This window comes from Micropterus dolomieu, linkage group LG17 (genome assembly GCF_021292245.1).
Source record: "Micropterus dolomieu isolate WLL.071019.BEF.003 ecotype Adirondacks linkage group LG17, ASM2129224v1, whole genome shotgun sequence".
NCBI classification, from domain to species: Eukaryota; Metazoa; Chordata; class Actinopteri; order Centrarchiformes; family Centrarchidae; genus Micropterus; species Micropterus dolomieu.
Genome location: NC_060166.1, coordinates 29,976,898 through 30,001,039, shown reverse-complemented (window position 1 = coordinate 30,001,039; position 24,142 = coordinate 29,976,898). Strand labels below are relative to the sequence as shown.

General features: G+C 39.6%; 1 protein-coding gene across 5 annotated transcripts in view; it reads right to left on the bottom strand.

Annotated features, from left to right (window-relative positions):
* The window catches only part of stard13b (StAR-related lipid transfer (START) domain containing 13b), a 60,146-nt gene that overhangs the window by 25,525 nt on the left and 10,479 nt on the right, over nucleotides 1–24,142 (bottom strand). Inside the window, exons 2-3 of one of the 5 annotated variants that reach the window (XM_046073206.1) lie at nucleotides 21,517–21,550; nucleotides 8,113–8,272 (exon numbers count right to left, since the gene is read on the bottom strand). In XM_046073206.1, the coding sequence (XP_045929162.1) occupies nucleotides 8,113–8,236 (124 nt within the window). In that variant the 5' untranslated portion in view covers nucleotides 8,237–8,272; nucleotides 21,517–21,550. Of the gene's footprint in view, nucleotides 1–1,674; nucleotides 1,875–2,065; nucleotides 2,084–8,112; nucleotides 8,538–21,516; nucleotides 21,551–24,142 lie in introns of those variants that run through there. The other 4 variants (XM_046073203.1, XM_046073205.1, XM_046073207.1 and 1 more) reach the window with 4 other exon arrangements.

The following is a 24,142-nucleotide window of genomic DNA, read 5'->3' as shown; positions in this document are numbered from 1 at the left end:
TGTAAGGAACATTAATCAAGTATGAATTCACTTTCTTATACAAACAGTTCGGTATTAAGTGGGATTAAGTCACTGGAAAGTTAACGTTTACTGTGGTTTACAGCTTTCATTTTTGTTGTTAGTTAATGTAGGTGGCCTACATTTCTAACATTTTAACACATCTACACACTGGCTAAATGCAGCACACCTCTGCATGTATAGCTTTTTTACAGATTATTTTTCTACCTTTGCAGCAATTGCTGTGATTTATTTATTTAATATTTAGCTAAATCAAGAGGTCAATTGTCACTGTCATATTACTAACAAATTGACCCAGACTGTGAAATCAAAGCACATTGTATTGAAAAGTATTGCCACAGTTGACAATAAACATACGTGTAAAAGCTGTTAAAATTATTTTCAGTTTAGATTTTTAAAATCCCCAAACCTGCTCATGTATGTATTTTCAGTCCTTGTCCCAGATGACCTAAATTGTTGGTTTGCTGTCAAACCAGACATCTGTAATCTGAAAGCACATGCCAGGTTACGTGACTGCACATGCCTGCAAACATCATATCATTAAGATTTCTTCTCGAAAACAAGAGTACATACAGCTCCAGCACATCTTCACACATCAGTCCAACAGTAAGCTCTCTGTATCCTTCACATCGTCATAATCAGAAAACATGCATCATGCGCTGCCTCAGTCCTCTGTGGTGATACAGGAAATCTGGCCCACACAAGAGGCTGCATTATCTGACTCATGCTCACGTTAGTGGGATTGAGAGGAGAACTATGCTGTGTGGTGCCATTTGATGGCTGAAGTTTCTTAAAATGCAGCCACCTTTTGATCCAGCGTTATGTTGCTCAAACCTGCAGGAGGGAGCAGGAGTGGTAGAGCTTTGTCCTCTCCATTGTAATGCTGCCCTGCCCCTCCCGGAATTGACCTTAAATCAGGTAAATGCAAGGGCAAGAGGTTACTGGGCTTGAAGAAAGATAAATGGGATGCCAGGCTATGTTGTGGTAAAAAAAAAAAAAAGCACCACTATTGCAATCCTGGGTACATACAGTAGTCCACAAATGAGCTGAGGGCTTGTGATACTGTCAGACCAGACATTTATTGATATCTCTTGTTTACACTGTGGGTTTACCTCTTGTTACATAACAGATCCTACAGCTTATTGCCTATAAGTGTTCATTATAGTCACTAATTATTTACCACAACTGCACCCATGACTACCTTTTGACTGAAGGTCAAGTTTGGCTTTATCTGCAGTAACACACACATACGCACAGAAACACTTTGTTACTACTATATTTGTCTTCCAAAGTTTATTTCTACTGAATTCCACCATTCTCTGGAAACAAGTGAACATGGAAAAAAGCCAGAGATATGAACATTTGACAAAGGTAATCAGCTCATCCCAAACAAACGCAACAATGTCCTTAATCACATGCCACCAGGTCATGCTGCATTCAGACTCTCTCTTTCAGACTCTTTTATTCACTACATGTTTATTCTACCAGCTCACTTAGCCGTTAATCCTAGCATTCCTGGAAGTATGACAAACAAGGATTAATTTAAACAGACTACCTAACAGCTGGCTCTTCAGTCAAATCTAAAAAAAAAGGGCTGATTTCCAATCAAAAGAACGACAGTGTAAACTGTCACTTCTATCCAAAGACCTCTCCTACCTCCAGCGATCTTCTTGAGTAGTTGCTGCCTGGCAATAATCCTGCCTAGTCTATACCCAGAGCGTCTGCGGTGATGGTCCATTCTCAGGTAGATATCCTGTGTCTCTGGGGTCATACTCCCAAGACACTCGCTGCCTGCGGACTCTGGGAGCTCGCGAAACATATCTAGAACGCTGTATCCCAAACAAGCCTCTGACCGCTGGCTGATACACAATCACCCACACACTCTCCTACCAACAGAAAACTTCACATCCAGGCGCAAAAAAGCCTGAAGTGAGCTGAGAAGGACAGCAGGGCAGAGGGGGAGGAGTTTCAACACTTCAGTTTATCTCTGCAGGGCATGTGACTACAGGGAAGCCAATGGCAAGGAAGCAGTGGGAGTACTGCCCACCTTGCTGAGCTGAATCCAATGTCTGTGTGAACGCTTGTCAACTTCCCCCTGCTCTGGAGGGAAATATAAATACCACTGGAATGCCTATGAACTGACTAAGGAGAGCAGGAGTGGAAGAAAGAGGGGTGTGGGAGGGCTTACAAAAATAGTGGTTTTGGACCTGCCCTGCACTAGAACAACTCTTCTGCTGTTGCTGGTCACACAGGTGCCAAGTTTACTGGGCGAGAGTGAGTCCGTGCCATTTTAGAGAAAATTACAGAGGAGAGAGAAAAAGTGGGAGAGTGTTTTCTTGGTTTGAGAATGCAAATTTTTGCTCCCCCACTCCCACCACATAACCTCTAGTTCCAGCCACAGGAAGGCCTCTCAGCAGGTCTCCTCCAAGTGTCAGTACCTCAGGGGGAAAAAACATTTTAGCTTGAATACATATGAGTTACCTAAATCCCCTTTACTCAACACAAAAAGAAAGACCAGGCTCCAGCATGTAATCTGTTCAGTTCTGACGTGACAAGAATTATAGCCTCTTCTGACGCTGTGTCCCTAGTCCCTACTACATACTAAAAATATCGAGCATTTACCATATACTAATGATCATGGTATATAGGCTTTGCAGTTTGCAGGAGAATGTGCTTTTCTATTTAATATAAACAGCAAAAGATGTAAACCAAACTGAATGAACTTGTAAAGAAAAAAGAAAAAAACATGGGTTGGAAGAATTAAAAGCTTTAAATTTATAATGTGTAATTATTACTATATACACATTGTTTTATACTGTTTTTTGCAGTTACGTAAAACAGTGTGCTTTTTCATGTTGTACTTCCAGTAAGTAATATAAAAGGTGTAAAGTCAAAAAAGATTTACAAAAACATGGAAACAAAATGTATTTGTATATATGAGTTAAAGTCATGGCAAAATGCTTGTGGACACACACAAAAAAGAATCAACTGCAACCATTGCCAATTCATGATCTTTCAGGAGCTGTTTTGCCACTATCCACAGATTATTTTAATTTTTTGCAGCTCTGAGCAGCTCCTCCATTAATATACGTGCATTGCATTGTGGGAAAAGTGTCCATCAACAACAATTTTGCCTTTTTTTGTGGGAACGCACACATATAAAACCTATTTAGATTTATATATATGGGATACAGCTTATGTCTTTACATTTAGTAGTTAAAACAAAAATGAGTACCCGTGCATAAAACAACTGCATGAGAAATAGTTGCAAAAACAATTTATATCATTTGGGACAATTTTTTTTTAATGAAAACTAAAACTCACACTTCTATGATGTAAAAATCCATGTGTATCAGCTGGTTTACAACATGGAACAACAATCTCCTCACACCTGAAATAAGTCCACATCCGCACAAGCCGACCCACCCAGCACCAATCAGGGCCCCTGCCACTCTCCTTGTGACCATCCTGGTCTCTGCATACAGGTTTGACTGTGTAATATTAGCATGGCGCCATACGTGTGAATACAGCACAAATGGGCAAGCGCCCAAGTCAAACACAGCCCCTGTCTGTTTCTCTCTCTGGCTGGCAAAATCCACCCTAGCTTAAGCTCACAAAGACCACAATTCAGTAGCACACTTCAGAGCCCGCTGCACGTTTTCATAAACTCCTCCTGGGTTTAATGACCCCCTCCACACCCCAAGGTGGAGCTATTTAAATATGTGACTGCTTTTTTAAGGTACTAGGTGGTGGTGTGACACTATTCAGATGACTTCATTGGGCGGTGGCAAATTTTTACTCACAAAAACACCTGTGTTCATACATACTGTAGAAGGATAACTTAAGGTGTCAGATGCTAAAAAATAAGTGGCAGCATGTTGGCAACAGTGTGATTGTCCTGAAACCATTTCTGTGTTTTCTTTCCTCCCCGTCTAGACGAAGAAACTCACGGAGTGGATCATACGTATCACATTACGGAATCAATTACCTACAGCTATGCAACATCGTAATGAATGAGATTAATGGTGTTTTTGTCTCTGTCAGTACAAACCACAGCGGGGATTGTGAAAGAGCTGTGAGATCTCCAGTGTTCTCTTTGAATGACCCTGTGTTTAACTTTGTTCTGCATGCCATGAAAAAAATGGCTGTGTTGTGTCCTTAGTGGGAGTGTTGTGTGTCAGGTGCAGTGACTCCAGCTCTTATCAAACTTGTTACAACACGCCTCTGTCTGGGCTTCAGAGCTCAATTACTATACAGCATGGCAACAGGAATCCAGACTCACATTACAAACACACATACCAAGGCGCTGTAAGATGCCCGCCACTTTGACAGAGTGGATTTATTGTTCATCACAATAAAGCCAGTAAACATAATTGGGCGATGACAAATGAAGCCATGTTGCATGTCCAGCCTTTATTCATTCTCACCATCACTTAGTCAGGTGTGATTACAAAAGGGAAACTTATATTCTGAATCAGGAAGTTGAAGTTTGGGACCCACAGATGATGAGTATGGAGGTGGGTTTAGACACTGCTCTGATGTGATTTGACTCAGCATACAAACATGTAATCTACACTGGGCAGCTCTGGCTCTGGTGTGGCTGTGTTTACTGTGGTTAAGAATCATACCAGCGTGACATATATGAGCTCAGGTCTGGTAGTAAATCACACTTTAATACTGCAAGACTAGTTGAGCTGCTCTGCGGGTAACCTAAAGCCTTTGATGACGTGTTGCTCTACATTACATTTATTCATTTAGCTGATGCTTTTATCCAAAGCAATTTACAATTGCTATACGCCTCTGGAGAAACTAGGGGTTAAGTGTCTTGCTCAGGGACACAATGGTGGATGTTTCACAGTGGGAATCGAACCCAGGTCTCCCACACCAAAGGCAAGCATCTTATCTATGCGCCATCACCACCCCTCTACTGTAAACCTTTTTCCCACTGCAATTGTGACTCAACACAGTGAGGATCACTCCATGCATAATTATTCAGACCATAATCTTGCAATTATTAAGGAATCATATGAGTAAAAATATACATGTGAAAGGAAATAAATAGGAAATGGGAGAGGGACAATATGCTTCTTGCATTAAAATTGGGGGTGAATAGATTGCACATTATATCCAATTTAAATATAATGGCATTGTCATAATTTCCATTTATGAGAGAGATTAGTTCTGGCTGAGCACTTTGACAAATATGGCTAATTATAATTCCAAAGAAGCAAAACTTACTATGCACTATGAAACACAATAATTGGCAGCTTGCTCGTTAACAATCTCAACAATTTTTTCTTCATTTTTACCTTAACATTGCCTTAGCAGTGCCTTTTCACAGTTAAGGCTTGTGTTGTGTTATTCATGGTGTAATAATGTACTGCTTTGCATATTTCTACAAAGCTTAAACATACATGTACACAATTTCACCAAGGAGTCTGTTTCTGAAACTTGCAGATTTTCAGCATCATGCTCAAGAACAATTTGTCAGCGATTGACATAAAAAGGATATGGGAATACAGCAATAATGCGCCTTGTAGATAACTGTGACGACTGCGAGAGCAGTAACTGATGTCCTCATGAGATTAACATACACAATGCCAAGTAACATGCCATCAAAAGCTATAAATTGTATGATTGTACTCCTGCACACAATGATATTGTAACTAAGTTTTGTGCAAACTATAAAGTGTTTTTTTTATATGAATGTAATATTTTCTAATTCACCCAAAAGCTCCAGACTGTAAAACTCACAAGGTGAATATTTTAAACTTTCAGCTTAAGATAAAATAATATTTCTCAAATGGCGTTTCACAATGTCCTTTTCATTAATTGGTGGGAGTTGATTGACACAACTCAAAGTCAAACTCCTACAGTGTAAAAGGATTTCATGCATATCTCCCCAATTATTAAAAAAGCTTAATATGACAGCTCACATATATCAGTATTTAGCTCTCATTCTCAAGTTAACCTGTCACAGTTAACGCCTATTAATCACACAGAAGTAGATGAAGCCCACCATGTCTTTTTAAATATTTGCTTACTGCAGAGTGACCTACAGATGCAGCTGCCATCCATCAATTTTTGGCTGTAAATAGGCCACCACCTGTGATTTGACACACATGAGTTTCTTATTCCTTGTTGACTGGCCAGATCATCTCTGATGAACTAGAAATAATCTGTCCAGGGTAAAACACCTGGCCTGAATTTTGTACACATCCAAGGTTTCTCCCTGATCCCTCTGATTTTCCTTGAATCTGTAGCACATCTAGCAAAAAAAAAAAACCCAACTAAAATAGAGAGCTTCCTTGCAAGGGTAACAAAAAGCATAAGAATATTCATTTGTTTTATTGTGTGTACATAAGCAGCACAAGGCCTCGTGACTGCAGAGACTGCCAGATGCATGGCACACATCACAGAGATTCAAACTGTATATGGAAAAGAATGCAAGATTAATGTGTCAAATATCCAGACCACGCAGGACACAGCTGCTACATTAGTAAAGTGCCTCAGCGGGGTGCACAGCTGAGCCCACCGCATATCAAACTTCATGCACAAAATACCCAAGATCTTTGAATCCTGCTAAACAAAGTGAAAGCACTTGGTCTGTTTTGCAATTATGTGGATTTCCCACATGAGGAGCTGCTGTGATAAATTGACTGCACCCAGTGGTAGACTTAGGTTACTGCACAAATGATTGATTTCCATTCTTCACACACTCAACACTCACCATTCTGAGCTGACAGAATCATTGTTCCAGGCATCAACCGCCACATTTTCAGCTTTTCTCTCAAATTTGTACCAAAGTAGCTTTATAGTTAAATGAAAAAATATTTTTGTTGTAGTACTTCTCTGTTTATTCTTTTGTTAAATAAATTCTTCGAAGACAACGGTTTGTTGTAATTCAATTATTTGCTCAACAATCAATTTCCACGACAATTTTCTCTCCCTGAGATTCTTTGAAGAAATTGCCTCACTGAGTTAATATTCTTATCCGCAATATCATTCTTTAAATGGCAGCACGCCTCACATTCTATTTCTTGTGCATAATTTCATACACATTATGCTTGAAATATAATGTCCGCTTGGAGAGACTTGACTTAAAACAATAAAGTTCAGTGTGACTGAACAATGTTTAGCATCACAATGTGTCTTGTCCTTCCGAGAGACAGATGCATTTTAAGAGGTTAAAGGAAATGAATAGACCATTTCATTGGAGTCGCACTGATAACTACTTGAGTCCAATTATTCACTGCCAGGTATTCATATTACCAAACTGAGCAAGGAGGTAAACTTTTAATCCATCTAACATGAGAGTATGAGACTATGAAACTGTCTATAATACTGATCTAATAATAATAACAATAATGACATAGATAGATAGATAGATAGATAGGAGCACTTGTTTAAATGTGTTGTAATGTTAATTTAAGGGGATTTATGAGCATGTGGATACCTTTAAAACACAAACCTTTAAACCTCAAATGGAAAAATGATAAAAGTTTGAGGACTCAAGGGTCCCTTCCATTTCAAAGTGCAAAGACTACCCATCAGCGCCACTCTGCGGCATAACCAGGCTCGTGTTCATTTAAAATGGAATAGCCTATGGTGTTTAAAAACGAATAGCCTCATGTACAATACCTGCCAATTCTACACGAGTGCAAAGGGTTATTAGAGTGTTCAGACGTGTTAAAATCGGTGGGATTTTAGGTCGCTATAGCTCTACTCAACAGCGACCGACTACAATCCTGTTTAAAACTTAAAGTGTCACATTTTAATTGTTTAGCTTGAATGCATTGGACCACATGCACTATCCATTTTAAGATAAATGTACTTTGCCATGCACCTAACAACCGGCTTATCCTTACCATTACAGAAAAAAAAATAGGCTACTAAGACAAATTAAAACGCATTATAAAATTACCCTTTTGAACCACTTCAATCACTCTTAAAGCAAATGTCATTCAGATTATTGCTATCCAAACCTTAACATAAAGAATATAAGTTGACCCAAGTATTTAGTGGTTAACCCTCCACTCAACACACATTACACTGCTTCAGCGGGCAAGGGTCGGGCTGTAGCGGGCAACTGACCTGCCAGTCTCCGCTCTCTGACATTCTTCCAGAGTAAATCCCAGGCTTTGGATGTGGAGCTCCGCAGCTGCTCGCTGAAAGACCGCCGAAGCTTCAGTTTCGCTGAGTTTCTTCTAGATGTCATCGCAAATCCTCCACTCGGACATAATAATAAAATCCTCTTCGTCCCACAGAAAAAAAAACAAAACAAAAAAAAAACCGTTATGTGAAAGTCTCCGACAGAAAAATAACCTTTCTTTTTCCCGGTTATAAACTTGAGTTACTTCAACAGCAAACCTGACTTTGGTGCCCGGTCTTCAAACGCAGTTGTCAACATTCTGAGGGACAATATTTTCCTCTCGGTTAGAAAGGCAAATCAATAAAATGAGTAAAAGTGAAAAATTGATAGTAAAGCACCAAGACAGACTTTCACACTTGACAGCAGATGTGTGTGTGTACGTGCGTCTCCGATTATGTGTATAGGGACATTCACTCACAGCGAGCGCTACAAAGATGTGATACCTTCAAGTGCTGCGGGAAATATGGGAATTACCATCTGAGCGCCTATGATTCTAAGTATGACTGGAAAGCAGGAATGGAGAGCTTGGAGGACTGATGGTAACAACAGATGGTGAAATAGAACCATTGTATAATTGCTATTTTGCATGATATATAAACATTATGCATTGATGATATGTATAGGCCACTGAATTTCAGCTTTGGTTTAATATTAAATGTCACACCTTTTATGACCATGCAAACATTTTTGTAATGTTCCATGAAGGTTTTCACTTATATTCATGTAACCTTTAAAGAACATCTCCATATAATGTTCTGTGAATGGTTATGTGAATACCAATGGTTCCTGCATGATTTATCACAAAGAACACTAAGAGAAGATTCTATAACCATGCAATGTTCTAGTAAGATTAAAAAGTATTTTTGAGCCCACATCATTTGTCTCATGGGATGGTTGTAGTCACAGTAGTTTAAGAAAGTTGCTTTTATGTTTATTGGCTATTCTTCGATTTGAAAAAAACCCATAACTTTTAAATAATTACAAAAACCCTTCCATCCACAGTCACACAAAAGGGAAAAAAAGGAGAAACTTGACAACAATCTTGGCATATTATATATAAATAAGTAACTACAGAGGGAACCAATTAAAATAGATTTTAAATGTATAGAAATGAAAAGAAAGAAAGAAAATGTACATCTCAGAAGTACAACACTGTTCATGAACGTTATTTTGAAACTCACCCTTAAAAAAGCATGTTCTTCCAAATTAAAATAGTTTCTTGTGAGTAAACTTTCCTTAAGACATCAGTTGCACGAAGTTGAACGAGTACAGTTCATTTAGATTAAAACGAAATACTGCATCTAATAATGCTATGATGGAGGATACATCACGCTATGTCCAGTACTAATTTCCCTTCATTCTGCTACTTGCCAACTCTGATGATGGCACATGATCATTAGAATAAAACAGCCACCAGACAGTTTCAAATCCATTTAGTCCATTTAGTCACATTTTTCGACTATCAGCGCCTCCAACAATTCCAACATAAGACTTTGAAGTAGTAAACAGAGCTCTGCAAACTGCAAACCACCCAACCACTACCACTACAAACAGATACTGTGGCTCTCAAAAAACACAATTCAAAACTGAGCAATCACTTCCTCCAGTCCAGTTGCTCACTTCATTTTCATTCCCAAAACAATAAAATGTACAAGGAAATAGGGAATCCTGTGTCTGTGGCAATCAGTAATACATACTTTTACACAATGATATCACTTGATATAATATCTATTAAAATCTATTAGTTTTTTTCAACTGTAACAGTATTTTAATATAATAATCTTCATTATTCGTTTCCAACAAGTACCCAGTATTTTGTGGAAGCCTTTTAATGGTGACTGACATGGACCAATTTCTGAACTATTATTAGGATTTTGACCTAAATTTCCAAAACAGGAAGATGTCATCTATTATTTTAAAGTTTGTTGAGAGTTCAGCAGGTTCTCCCCAGGTAGGTTAGAGTAGGTCAACCCTTCAACTGAAAAATGGGTTTAGTTTCAGGCCACTTTACCTATGTTGTCACAATATCTTGCACCGCAGATACTAAAAAGAAAACATTAGCTCATATCCAAATAACAAACATAAGTTCTTAAATAAGGCTGCTGCTGCCCGCTAGACAGCAGCTTCAGTAATCATTAAAGCATAATTATTATAGGAATTTCCTCATATTATTGGCTGAGCATTCAGGCAGCACATGACCTAAGAGTGGTGATATCCTATTAGCTGTATCAATTCCTTCTTCACCAGCTGGGATTACTGTTGTAACAGGTTTAATACCATTATAAACACACAGTCTAAACACAGAGTGACTGGCTGTAGATTGACAGTTTCTTAAATGAACAAATCTCTGCTGACCTCAGTCTGCCCTCTCCGTATGAAGCTGAGATAACATTACTTCATTTCAATAAGGAGATAGCCCCCATTTGCCGCTAAGCAGGAAGAATGATTTACACATTATTACAGGGTCATACAGTGAGATATCTGAACACCAAGGAGTGTGCAGCTGAGGGGAGAATATTAATGAAGGGCTCAGTTTTCCATTTGTTTTGTCTAAAACAGAAATGATGTGCAGTGAGGAAGAATAAACCCAAAACGTGCTTGTAAAAGACCCAGTGAACTGCTCTGATCTTACTGGATCTGACATGAAGACATTAACACCTACATATTGCGGGTTAAGACTTGTGTACCTTCCTATGAAGAAAAATAGTCTAAAATCAAAACATTCTGCTCATTCCCAGTGAAGGAACTACATAAATCATAAGGGTGACAGCTTTTCGTCTTAGATCTAACTGAATTTGTCACCATTATTTTAGGGTTTAACAAGTTAGAGGAATGAAAAATAGAAACAGAAACAGAAAACACAGGCGCTTTCTTAGATCAGCGTGGGTCAGAGGGAGCAAGTTCACCAGTGGTCAGCATGTTGCTATTTTCAGCCCCACTTGTTCAGACCTATGATTCAGACCCCAAGCTACACACGCACACATGCGGCAAGCACACACACACACACACACATACACGCACACACACACACACACACACACACACGCACACACACACACGCACACACACACACACACACACACACACACACACACACACACACACACACACATATACTGTATATGTATTTGTGTAAAAGTTATTTAAATTCCAGAGTTTGTGTGTGCATGCTGTGTCTCTAGACATTTGTCTAGAGAACCTGTTTCATTTGATCCTGTGACCTTTCAGGAAGGGTCAGGGTTAGGCTGAGTCAAGCACCTCGCTTTCTGCTGGTTGTGTGAACCAGGAAGTGTAAAGAGAAAAAGACAACACACAACTGGTAATAAATTCATCCTTAGTTCAACATCATACCAGTAGTCTGTGAACTACAAATATAAAGGCATTATCCTATGTAGTTAGAAAACAGGATAATGAGTGTACTAGATGTCAAAGTTGTAAATCAATCTCTAGGCCGAGTGACTGACAGGGCAGGAATGGACAGACAGATAAGACCATCCCCGTCAGCCCCGACAGTAAAAGTGATGGAGGAAGTGCAGCAACAAGATTCTGACCTCTCTCGACATATATCACCATAGAGGTAAACATAGCCCACCGCTGTACCTCTCCTTTTTGCACAACCTTTGCAAAATGAAGATGAGCATTATCGCAGCGAGTATCCTTGTGGCTAGAGGATGACTTTGACTGCTTCTGGAGCTGCCCTTGGCAATGGAAGTAATAGCAGATGCAAGGAGAGGAAACATCAATCATCTTGAGAATGTTTTCCCTTCGCTGACTCACTCACTTGTTTGTTTTGGCCAGGCAGCTTTTAGAAAGCGCTTGTCTTCCCGTCTTCATTGAAAAACTGTCCCATTTTCAGGGCTATAGTTTTTGTTCACTCTCTCTAACCCTCTCCCTCCCCCTCTTTCATAAACACATACAGATAAACACACACACACACATATACTGTATATGTTTTTGTGCAAAAGTTATCTAAATTCCAGAGTTTGTGTGTGCGTGCTGTGTCTGGTGACTGATGTGGAATGCTGCCCCATAGCTGCAGCGGGAAAATCCCAGATGTGAGGAAACTGATTTCTCCTCCGCCATTGGGTCATGTTGTTGGCCAGGAGGTCTTACACCAGGCCCACTTGAATAGTCTGGGAGACTGCTCTTCCCAGTCTAATGGAAACAAGGCTCAAGGAGTGGGGAGACCTCCCCTCCACCTCCACCCCGGCCCCTGAGGGCTCGTCCCAGGCATGTGCTATAAATTTCCTGACCATATATTCCCAAGTCGAGTTCATTTTTCCAGAGGAGCCACACATGTGGTGTGTATCTGGGTTTAGATTATGGGGCTGGGGAAGGAGGAGCTGACTTTGGTACCAATCCATGAAGTGGCCACTAATTCTGTTTTCTTAGAGGGCCATCATAGTTTCCTCCTTTAGTGGAGGTTGTTCTTTACAGAATCATTCATTCTCAAACAGATGATCAGTTACGTCAAAATAGAAGATGAAACATAAAAATCTGCAGATTTTCACATGACTCACCCAGTATGTTTATCCAAATCTTCCCGCTGCAGCCGTTTGTTATGTAACTTGACTTTTTCTATAAAACTACAACACTTACTGAAAAACTCATAAGTCTCTTTCAATATCATGAACCGTGCATAGAAGTGGAAGCTTGCAGGGGTCAAAGTTTGTATAAAGAGGCTTGAAGAATGTAAAACTGTCATGACAAGCGTACGTGGCTATTGTTTCATTGAATGACAAAGCATGTAATGCTGTCAGGTCTGAATCTGTTAAGGCTGCATTGCCCACAAAAATGCATGGGAAAACATTTACACCACTGTCCACCACCTGGTTTCTATTAGAGCAATGAGGATCTAATCACAGAGGTTCATTTCTCTCTCAACTACTCTCACTCCCTCCATTTCACTCTTTTACTCGCCAAGGTGGCAGTTAGAGTAAAAAAGGTCATGTTTTATTAATATTAAGTAATTTTCAAACTGGTTTTAAGTTTCTTATTTCCACCAGGGACTAATTTCCATTACCTCTCTGGTGATGTGAAATGCACATTAGGAGAGTTTTGCCCTTTACCTTCCTTTACCAATGGCCTATAAATACAGGATAACGCTTCATAATAGACATCTTATGATATACTGTAGCATGACATTAGCCGCCATGAAACAAAACAGGAAGTTAATGTTTATATTTCAAGGTGAGTGTATTCCTAAGAGAGAAACTGGAGTGACCGAGACCTAAGGAGAAAATGACAGTTGTGTTGTGTTTACAAAGCTGACTTATGTTAGCAACACAGAGGAAAATTATTTTTAAACTACAATAAAAAAATAGTTTTATGCCTCCACTCCGATAAAAAAAGTTGAATTTGTATTTTTATCATCACGTCTAAAACATCAGCAAATCAGTTCTGTTAATCACGCGTGTGTGGACTCACTGTAATCACTAACAATTCTGCTCAACTCATCAGCTGTGATAAGCCGGAAGTACAGTGCAGGTATTGTTTTCAAGCTGAGACACAAACAGGTCCTGCTGGGCCCGTAACTTTTAAAGCTGGTGAGCCAGAGAGCATGGAGGATGCAGGAAGTCTGTTCTGCCTCTGCCTGCTATTGCTCTTTGATTACTGAGCCAAATTGTTTAATCAGGTCTGAAACCACAAGAAAGCCGCATTGCTACACTGCCCCAGGACAGAGCCTCTTTTAACGGAGTGCAGTGTTATCTTTTGTTTTCTGTGTACAGGTGGAAGCGCACAGCTATGTAAATCTCCAGTAGCATGGTTACTCGCTGCCGTGCTTCTTTGGACACAGTGTTTGGTGTGAGCCGTGCCACGTGCTTGGCCAACCCAAGGACCGAGAGGATAGGGCTGCCTGCTCAGCAGAGGTTCGGACCTTTTGCCTCCGTGGAACATCTGGAATTTCTGTGGTTTATGTGGGAAATTCGGGAGGCCAGTGACAGCACCAATGTGGTTATTGTATCTAAACCGACCCTGCGGAAATGTTCTTGGCATGGAAACTGTGTGTGTGTCTGTGTGTGTGTGTGTGTGTGTGTTTGTGTGTGTGTGTGTACGCAGGAGCACTGAGGAACTACAAAGTGGATCACCAGACTTGATACAGCTTTGGATGAGAAAGGAGGTATTGTTTGGATTAATTTCCAGCAGAGTGGTGAGCATTCATAGGAACGGTACATACACACACACACACACACACACACACATACACAGTCACTTACATCCTGGGGCAGGGACCTGAAGTGGTGCGGCCCTTCCTGGCTCATTACTTCCTAAATCTTGTTTTTGCCTTTATTCTCAGTTGGCAGCTGAGTGCTGGACCAACCTGTTAGCTTTTGTGTTGCTTCACCTTCCCCCCACCACACACACACACACACACACACACACACACACACACACACACACACACACACACACACACACACACACACAGTGCCTGTCCTCCTGTGACTGGCCTGCATCCTGACACGGCTGCAGTTTACAAAACCCAGGCCTAAATTCCTCAAGACATATACATACTAACACACACAGGAAACACTCTCACCTTGGGCCGTTTTGAGGAAGTGCCCAAAGCATTTATAAAGTGTTGATTTTCTAATTCGCAGTGTGGAGATAATAAGGAATCAGAGAAATAAACCTGTTTCTTCTCACCGAGGAACATTGTTTAAACAGCTCTATGAACACACACTATACACAATGACAGGATCAAGCCAGATGATTTATACTTGGCAATAAATTATGCCCAGACATGATGAGAATTGTTGAACATGATGACCTAATTCAGTACAAAGGCCTTGAAGGCACTATTAAATTATATTATGTGCTTTATATATATATGCTAGCTATAATAATTACAATGAAAATGTTGAAATAGCAATAAAAACGTTAAAAGATTTCAGAGCGGGTAAACCAAATGCTTTCTCTAATGTTTTCACAACCTTGACAAATTACTGTATATACAAAGAAAAGTCTAGAAATACTACCAGGCTTCTTTTTTCCCTCTCTTTCCCTGTCAAACAGCCGGACTGGCCTCTGAACTCAGGAAACCACAAGTCATTTTCCATCTTTCCATGTGTGGAATTTTTCATGGACTTGTCATGCCAGCAGCACCCTTTACAGTCTGAGCTGGACCTACAAATGACGACTTAGTTATATATTTAGCGCATGATGTCACTGATCTGGCACCTGTGCAAAACTAACGGTACAATCTCATGAAAATTGATTTTCCTGCAGCATTTAAAGCCTGCATATGCTTTAAATTAAGAAGTTTCACAATGTCCAGGTCTGTCTTTAAATAGTCAAAGAGCAGATGAAAATGCTTGGTCAAATTCAAACACTGTGGTGGAAAAAAATGTGCTATGTTGCCTTTTTATTCTCAATACCAAAACCACTTCTAATGCTCCACAGTTATTCCTTTGGCGTGGCACAGAGGTAAGACAGATTCATTGACAAGTCTCCTTTTTAAATGAGGTTAAAAATAATAATAATAATAATACATTTTATTTATAATGCACTTTACATTTCAACGAAATCTCAAAGTGCTACAGTAGCAGGGGGTTAAAAACCGTTCCGAAAATACAACAAAATCAACAAACAGCAATAAAACAAAAATAACAACAAAAATAAAATTAAAATTATATAAAAAGTCTTGTGATGACTTCTACAACATGCCTCCTCCCCATCAGTAAGCTAATCAACATTGTTTCAGAGGATGTAAATGCTCCTTATTTGTATTGCACCTTTCTAGTCTTTTCAACAACTCAAAGTACTTTTAAACTACATCTGCATTCACCACTGAGCACATTCATTCACAGCACTGCCGAAGTGCTCAAACAGAACACACATACACTGGCGGAACAGCCACAGAGGCAATTCGACATGCAATTATTTATTGTAGTTTAAAAATAATTTTCTCCAGCCTGGAGGAGCCAGGGATTGAACCGCCAACCTTCCAATTAACGGGCAACCCGCTCTATCTCCTGAGCCTCAGCCACTTCAGTCAAAGGTCTAGGAGGTGGATTCAAGGAATACATTGCTTCTTGTCAAATTTAAAATGTTTTTCCTGTATAACCAGAATTTTACCTGTTAGTGTCTTATTCATAGATCCTCATGCAGTTTAAAGGTGCATGGTGAAATTAACAATACTACCCTGTTTGGATGTCTGTAGCAGCTCAGCTGAAAAGGACCTTCCAAAGAGGGATAGTTGGTCTGTAACTAATTTCACTTTTAATAACAAGAATATATCATGTAAAATATTTGATCCATGGGTTTACATGTGGCCCTGTGATGGACTGGCTACCTGTCCAGGGTGTACCCCGCCTTTCGCCCGATGCCAGCTGGGATTGGCTCCAGCCCCCCACGACCCTGTATGCAGGATAAGCGGTTGACGATGGATGGATGGATGGATGGTTTACATGTGCCCACAGCCACAGTAACAGGAATAGTCATTCCAAATGATGATATATGCAGCATGACCATAATTATCTGGATACTTCCAATTAATGCTATAGCAGTCAGTGATATTTTAGACAACAGTGTGCTTTCTCCTCTGAAGCAACCGTTTGTTTGCTGTTACAACATGACAATACCCGACATGCACTAAAATTAAGGACCATAAAGAAATGTTTTTCCCAGTTTGGTGTGGAAGAGTTTGACTTCACCATGCACTTCGCCTGCACAGAGCTGTGACCTCAGCCCCAGTCAACACATTTTGGATGAACTGAAGCACCAACTGCGAGCCAGTCCTTATTTCCCAAGATCAGTGGCCGACCTCACTAATGCTCTTGTGACTGAATGGGACCAAATCCCTGCAGCCAGGTCCAAAAAAGAAAAACATTTAGGAGACTGATAAAGCAGCATGTCAATGATCATGAGTTTGGACAAGTTTGTCGACAAGTTTGTGAAATTCTAGACAAACTTAAAGAATTGTACAATTCTTCTATAATGATCAATTCCAAAACCCAATGGCCTCACCTTGGGGATTATGTGACCCTTTTCTTCCACAACAAAAAATATTTTCCTGAGGTCAGAATCCAATAGAGACCAATGAAAAAAAACATAGCTAATAATTGTATACAGCTCAAAACATCCAAAGTTACATATGATTTCAATATTGCCCCTGCCTTAATACAACTACGTAGGTAACAGGCCATCTCGTGTTTCCTCATTTGTTGCCATGAAGCTCTTGTGATGTGTCTATTATGGTCCCTAACAGGCCTCACGAGAGAGAAAAAGAGAGAGACTGCAGCTGTCTGAGGTCACAGTCAGTCTCCACCAGCAGACAGTGACCCTGGTTGAGAATGAAGGCCTGGGCTTTGAGAACAGCTGAGAAAAATGCAGGAGTCAAAAACAGATAAGACGACCCTGCTTTACTAGCTATGTAGATTATATAATACCCACGGGTGCTTCATCTTTCTAAAACTGTGGGAGTCACGAGTAAAAGGCTGGTAAATGATTGTAATTCAACTGTGCAATTAATCCAAATCATCAGGGCCTGTTTTAAGTTTCCTTTACTCCAGTCTTTACTGTCCATTATGACCCACTGTAGATAAACATACACTATAAAGAAATACAGCACTAGCAGACAGCCTAAACTCATCGACAGATAATTCAAGGAAGAGTAAATCACAGCACTGTTGAACCCATTCATTTGACCTCTAATATGCACATTGCATGTAGCGCCAAAACCCCACAGCTATTACTGCTTGTCACCACAAATGTTGCCAAACCAATGACAAAATATAAATCTCAATCAATACCGTTTTTATTTCATCAGAAACATCACCTGCCAAGGGGGGTACATTTACACATTTATCTGGCTTTACATCCCACACATTCAATGTTTACTTTATCTCTCTTTCACAGTCTAGATCATTTGCCAAAGATCTCTCACTGTCAAAAGAGTCTGTAGTTTGATTTGATCAGTCTTTGAAATCAGAATGAATAAAAACAGCAAGTTTGCATTTGGTAGTGATATTTAACACTGACATGGAAGTAGAAATGGCCATATTAAAACACTCAAAACATCCCTTTTCCCCTTTTTCTGCAGCTTTTCTCTGGGAGTCATTCACACCAATGTGTGAGGTACACAGGACTTTACGTTACTATCCTTCCAAAGAGAAAGAAGTCTCCAAGGGATTCACAGAGTTTCCCCTTTGTTTTTCTTATAATCAGTAGCTGGAGATTTCCACATTGAAAGTAGATTAGCATATTGATTCAGAGAGGAGATCTGTGTAAATGCAAACAGTATATGTCTGTTTGAGAGCTCAGAGGCAGAGTGACAGTTCTGAGAGTTTAAGCCTCACTTGTGTCATTTTCCCCCAGAGTGGCGTGGGGAGTTGATGTTTATCATAACAAAGCGCATGACCATTTATTTATGCAAGTTAAAAGTCACTGAGTTCTGTATTACAGCTTCTTCTTGGACCCTGTCAATCTTTCTGTTTGTCTACCCTCTTCACTACAATTATTTTTCTGTTAAACATAAATACATTTACAAAATATACCACATCTTTTATAAAACCATATGTCTGCCCACATGTTTTAGGCGAGAAAGATAAATGCAGCTTCATTCTCCTTATCTGTAGTATATCTAAAAACCTGGTTGGATATGGAGTTTTCAGCATTGCAGTGTCACTGCGGATTCATTAATTCTATGATAAATACCAGCAAAGGCAGTGGGGTTTTGAAGATGAACGCTGCTGCCTCCTCTCACCGGAGGAAGCCATTAATTTCCACACTGCAATTAAAGAGACCACAGGGAATAGATTTCCATACAAATTACACTGTGTGAGAGGGAATAAGGCACTTTTGGCTCATCATCTACTCAAGACTTGAAAAATGCTCTATAAACATTGGGTAATGCCTTCAGAAAACAAACATTTGAGAGGGAAGATTAAGCTTTTTTCCCCTCCTACATAGACCAAATCTTCTCTGATCACGTCCATATGCGGTTTTAGGATGGAGCTCTGGGTTTTGTTTTTTCTTTTTCAGAAAAAACAAAACAACAAGACAAGAGGGGTAAAAGGTCCAGTGTTTTTTCCATTGATGACTTACACAATCTTAAATAAACATAAACAAGCACGAATCATTTTGAAATCCCCTAAACTGTTTTTAATCTCTGCTCACTATCTCAATTCTAAATAGTGTAGTGCTTATGATCAGGGTTGGCTGGGAGACTAACAAGCAGGCCATTGTTGAACAGAATTCAAGGCTTTAAAAAAAACACTTCAGAGGTGAGTGAAATATGTACGATGCAAGTATAAAAATCACTAGCGGCTCCTACAGGCTGTGCTGCTCATTAAATGTTTGTAACGACTTTGTGACAAACAACATTCACGGAGCTCTTGCTCATATTGTTGTTAAGTGTTGTACAATGTGGGAAATGTTTTATAAATTGTGTGTGGTAAATAGCACTGCAAACATGTTTTCTTACAGGTAAATTGGGAGCTTGTAAAATACTTGTTTTTAGATGATTGGATTTACTCATTACACCACTTCTTTAATAGCTTGATGTTTTATTTACAGCCAGCTATTGACAAAATTGGTGTGTGTACTTGCAAACATACTAAATGTGTAGAGCATGTGCATATGACAGCAATGAAAAGACACTGCACATTAATAGCAAAGAATAACAACGGGTTTCTTACTGCAGCTTTGCTATTTTGGATTTGGACCCAAAGAATGTGCTTTCCTCTCCTGGACAATGTCCTTTTAATGAGGTGGACAATGTTGTTATGGTTGATACTGAGAACCATCTGGCCATATCGTATCCATGTCATAAAAGAGGTCTCCTCAGCCCAGCTGTAAAATACAAACAGGGAATATCGCACCTAATGTGTCTGACTCTCTGCCAGCTTTCTCCTTTTAACAACATTAACATTCTCCAAGTTATTTTATCATTAGATTTAAATTTAAACCATGTGTTGATTTTATTTTCTTTATGCCTAATAAAGTTGACAGTGTCTCTGGTGTGGTTTATTTCAGCCAAGACAACCACCTAAAAGGAAAGCATGTGGCTGAACACACATCTTGCTATGAATATGGTGGAAAAATATAATGATAAATGTATTTGAAGAGAATCTCATAGCTGTGTTGACAAACATGTTTATGTTATTCACGGTGGTCTCACACTCGGGTTTCCAAGAATTACAGTTAGGAATGACCAGAGATCGGTCACAGCACATATCTCATACGCACCAGCTGACCACACATCAGTTAACTGCTGCATAAAAGTGACATGGAATTTTTCCAAACCATAATGTCCACTTGTGCGGTACCATCATGCACAACAGAGGTCATGTGAGAGTGCAACCTGATCCTAAAATGGCATTTATCCAAAACCTGCAGCTGCCCCCCAAGGGCCACATCACACCAGGCCAAATATTTCCCCTCAGCAAAACAGAAACAATGATCTGGCACGGAGCCTAATTTTAACTGCATCCCGCCAAGTGACCAATATATAGGAGGCCTTTAAAATAAGAGACACTTGGACATTCTCGAGACACTGGCTGGAAAGGGAGCTTGCAGACATCTGTGGCCGTCAGTCTTATTAACATTCTCTGAGGCCTGAGCAATCCCACCATGCAAGCCAGAACACAGTGCAGGATCAACATGCAGAGAGATTTTCAGACAGCAGCGCAGCATTGTTACACAGTACAGTAGAGATTGTGGACCGAGACTGAGCAGATTCCCTAAAAATGGTTAGCATAAAGGTTCTTTTTTTGTTTACTTTTCTAATTTCATTTCATTACTGAGCAGATTCCCTAAAAAATCCCTAAAAATGTTCAGCATAGAGGTTCCTTTTTGTTTGCTTTTCCAATTTCATTTCAGAGAACCAAAATTATGTGCTATAAAAGGAGATCAAGCGCTCTCCCATCTGAAGTCTCCTAGTTAAAATTAAGATAAAGGAACGTCTGCATCCTGAAATTAGTGCAAAGATTGCATTGAATGGACATTCCTGTTCAATTCCAGTAATAGTAAATGCTATTACCTTGACATTTGATGTAATACAGTATAAACATGCAGGGGAAGTGTGCTGAGGTCTAAAAGTAGGCTCTGCCATTCAAATTAGTGTATACTGAGATTCTAATATCCACTTAGTCACTGCTAAGACAGGTTGTCACTCCATCATAGGCTCAGGACTAACAGAAAGACATTTTAGACCCTCCACTCTGCCTGAACTACACGTTTGTGGAAAGGTAAAATCAACACAAAGATGAAGGATTAGGTCCAGAGATCAAAAATGACTCATTCTTATCTGAAGTGATAGTGTTTACTTCTGCAAGAGCAATGTAAGCACAGTGCATCAAAAAGATGGGGGACAAACACAAAACACATAAATCATTTCTTACCTGCCCCTGCTGCGTTGGTCATGTTATTGAACATCTACAAGACAAGAAACAACAAAACATCAGTAACTGTAGCACAGTAAATTGCTATGTACCTTGATATCATTTTGAGAGGAGGCTACTCATCAATAGGTGGTGGACAGCTGAAATCATGGATGGGAAATGTGAGCAATGATAATAACATTTAGATTTTGACTTTACTTGAATGCAGCTCCACTCAGAAAGCTAAGAAAAGCATTTCACATTATTTGGCTGTGAAAACCATTAGAGGCACACACCCAGTTCCTTGAATTCAGGGATAGAGGATGTCTCCCAGCATTCTTCAATTGTGCAATCACTACCGTAATGACAAAGTCAATAAAGAGTATCCACAGCAGAAATGGTGGCATGATTTAACACTTGTGAACTCTGAGGAAATGAAAAAAAGAAAGGAAACACCAGGGGCTTTAAACTTTTAGCTAAGGGTTAACTTAAATTTTATTCAGCCATGTACTGTTTCCCTGGAATACAGTTACATTGTTGTATTGGGAAAATGGTGTTGTAAGGAAATGGAAAGAGTCGATGATGCATATTATTACCTGTGACTGCAAAATGAAACAAAACAAAACAGTATTATCACCTAAAACCTTTTGCTGATAGAGGTCCGTGACCTTAATGTGTAATTTTGCAGGTAAAAAAAATTACTGCCAGAGGCCAGAGGACTAAAAGTGTCTTCCTGATCTGGACCAGTCAGGATTGCTGCCCCTCACTTGCCAAACTCTCTCTTCCATTTCCCATCTGTGCCCCACTTGTCTGATTTACACTCTTGTTTGCTTGCCCTGTTTCCACATTTCTCCCCTAGCAGAGCGCAAAACTCCCAGTCTGCCTGTTTGTGACACTGTTGATCCTCCGTCATGACAGTCAATTGGCAACCAGCCCACATAGGGCTGATTCAAACTTCTATCATATCTGCAAATGTTTTATTGTTAAGCTGGACTCAACACAGAGAAAGCCACACAGGCAACTTTCTAGAAGGTTTCTGCCTTGAATCACCAGGGGTGTCCCTGTGGCTCCAGGGTTAGCAGGCTCAACCACTCGGTTATCTACTGGCACAAAATCCTAACTCTCTGACTTAACAGAGAAACAAGGAAATAGGAAAAATCATAAAAGTACGACTCATACCCTTATGTATGTATTTAACCTCTGTTTAAACATGGAAGAGGGGAGTGCGGCCTCTGAGAACTATGAGGTGCTGCCACTGATGTATCCCTCATTATTGACTGTGAGATTTGGCACAGTCTGGCAGAATTTCATCACATATCTAAACACTTCTGAGTTCAAAGGCTGGGTTTAACGTACAGCAACATGAAGGGTCATTATTTCTGTACAGCCAAAATCACATACTACACGTGTCTTTGAAGAGAGCTAGATAGGACTGTCTTCCCAAAATGCGATGGACCTGATAAGTTGGTCTCCAAGGACCAGCTTTAGACCCAGTTTCAGAAATAAACCAGTGATAGTTAGCGCTCCAGAAACCAGATGCTAGGCCCCAGCGGAGATGTGCCGATTTGACGAGGCTTCAAAGACTTGAACACATCACTCTCTCTCTTTTTCAACAGCCAAGAGAAAGTATTTCATCTTGTCATATCTCAAGCGTGACCCACTTTAACACACACATATCACCCTAGTTCAATCCAGTTACAGTCAGATGGTGGACACATGTCAAGGTTGCAGGTCAGGAAAAGTGACATCCTCCTCACAGGAGCAGCACAGTCCCTTTCAGGGCTGTTGTCAGAGGGAAAACTTCCTTTTGCTTATACATCAACAAAGATGTTTATAAGAAGTGACAGGTCTGCGTGGGTGAATGATTACTGCTGTCCCAGCACAAATGACACCCTGCCTGAAAGTCAACAGGACAGTTACAGGACCGGTTGGTCCGAATGACAGAGCAGCGTGTCCTCTGCTTGTCTCTGTCAACACCAATTAAAAGCAGGGATCGTCAACCCAATTAGATCTCTATCTACCAATAATATAACACAGCATACAGCTCAATAGCAAGGTCAAGATTACAGAAACATAACACTAAAGTAATACAATTAGGGATGCTGCTTTTCATATCTACTATATTGATTAGTGATTAATCTTATGATTATTTTATTAATTGACAAAATTGTTGAGTCATAAACATGTTGGAAAATATGGGAAATTTTCAATTACATTTTGCAGACCTAAAGATAATGTTTTCACATTACTTGTTTTCATGACCAACTGTCCAAAAAAACTCAAAGATGTTTAATTTACAATGATAAAAAAAGCAAAGCAACAAATCCTCACATTTGAAAAGCTGTAAGCTGTGACAGTTGGGCATTTTAGGTTGACAAATTACTAAATTGTCAGTTGACAATTCAATTAATCGCTCTAAATAAAGTGTATAAAAATATCTATTGACTGGTTTTGAGAATAACACACTCAGAAAGAAGAGAAAAAGACGTTTTGGAGCTACTTATACCTACTTTAAATGAAAAATATAGTGATTGTTTTTTATCAATATGAAAAGTTTGCACTTTTGTGTTTCAAAACTTATTTTCTTTTTACAAATACATAATAATATAAATATAGGCCTGTTTACTAGTGTGTTTAGGACAAAGGG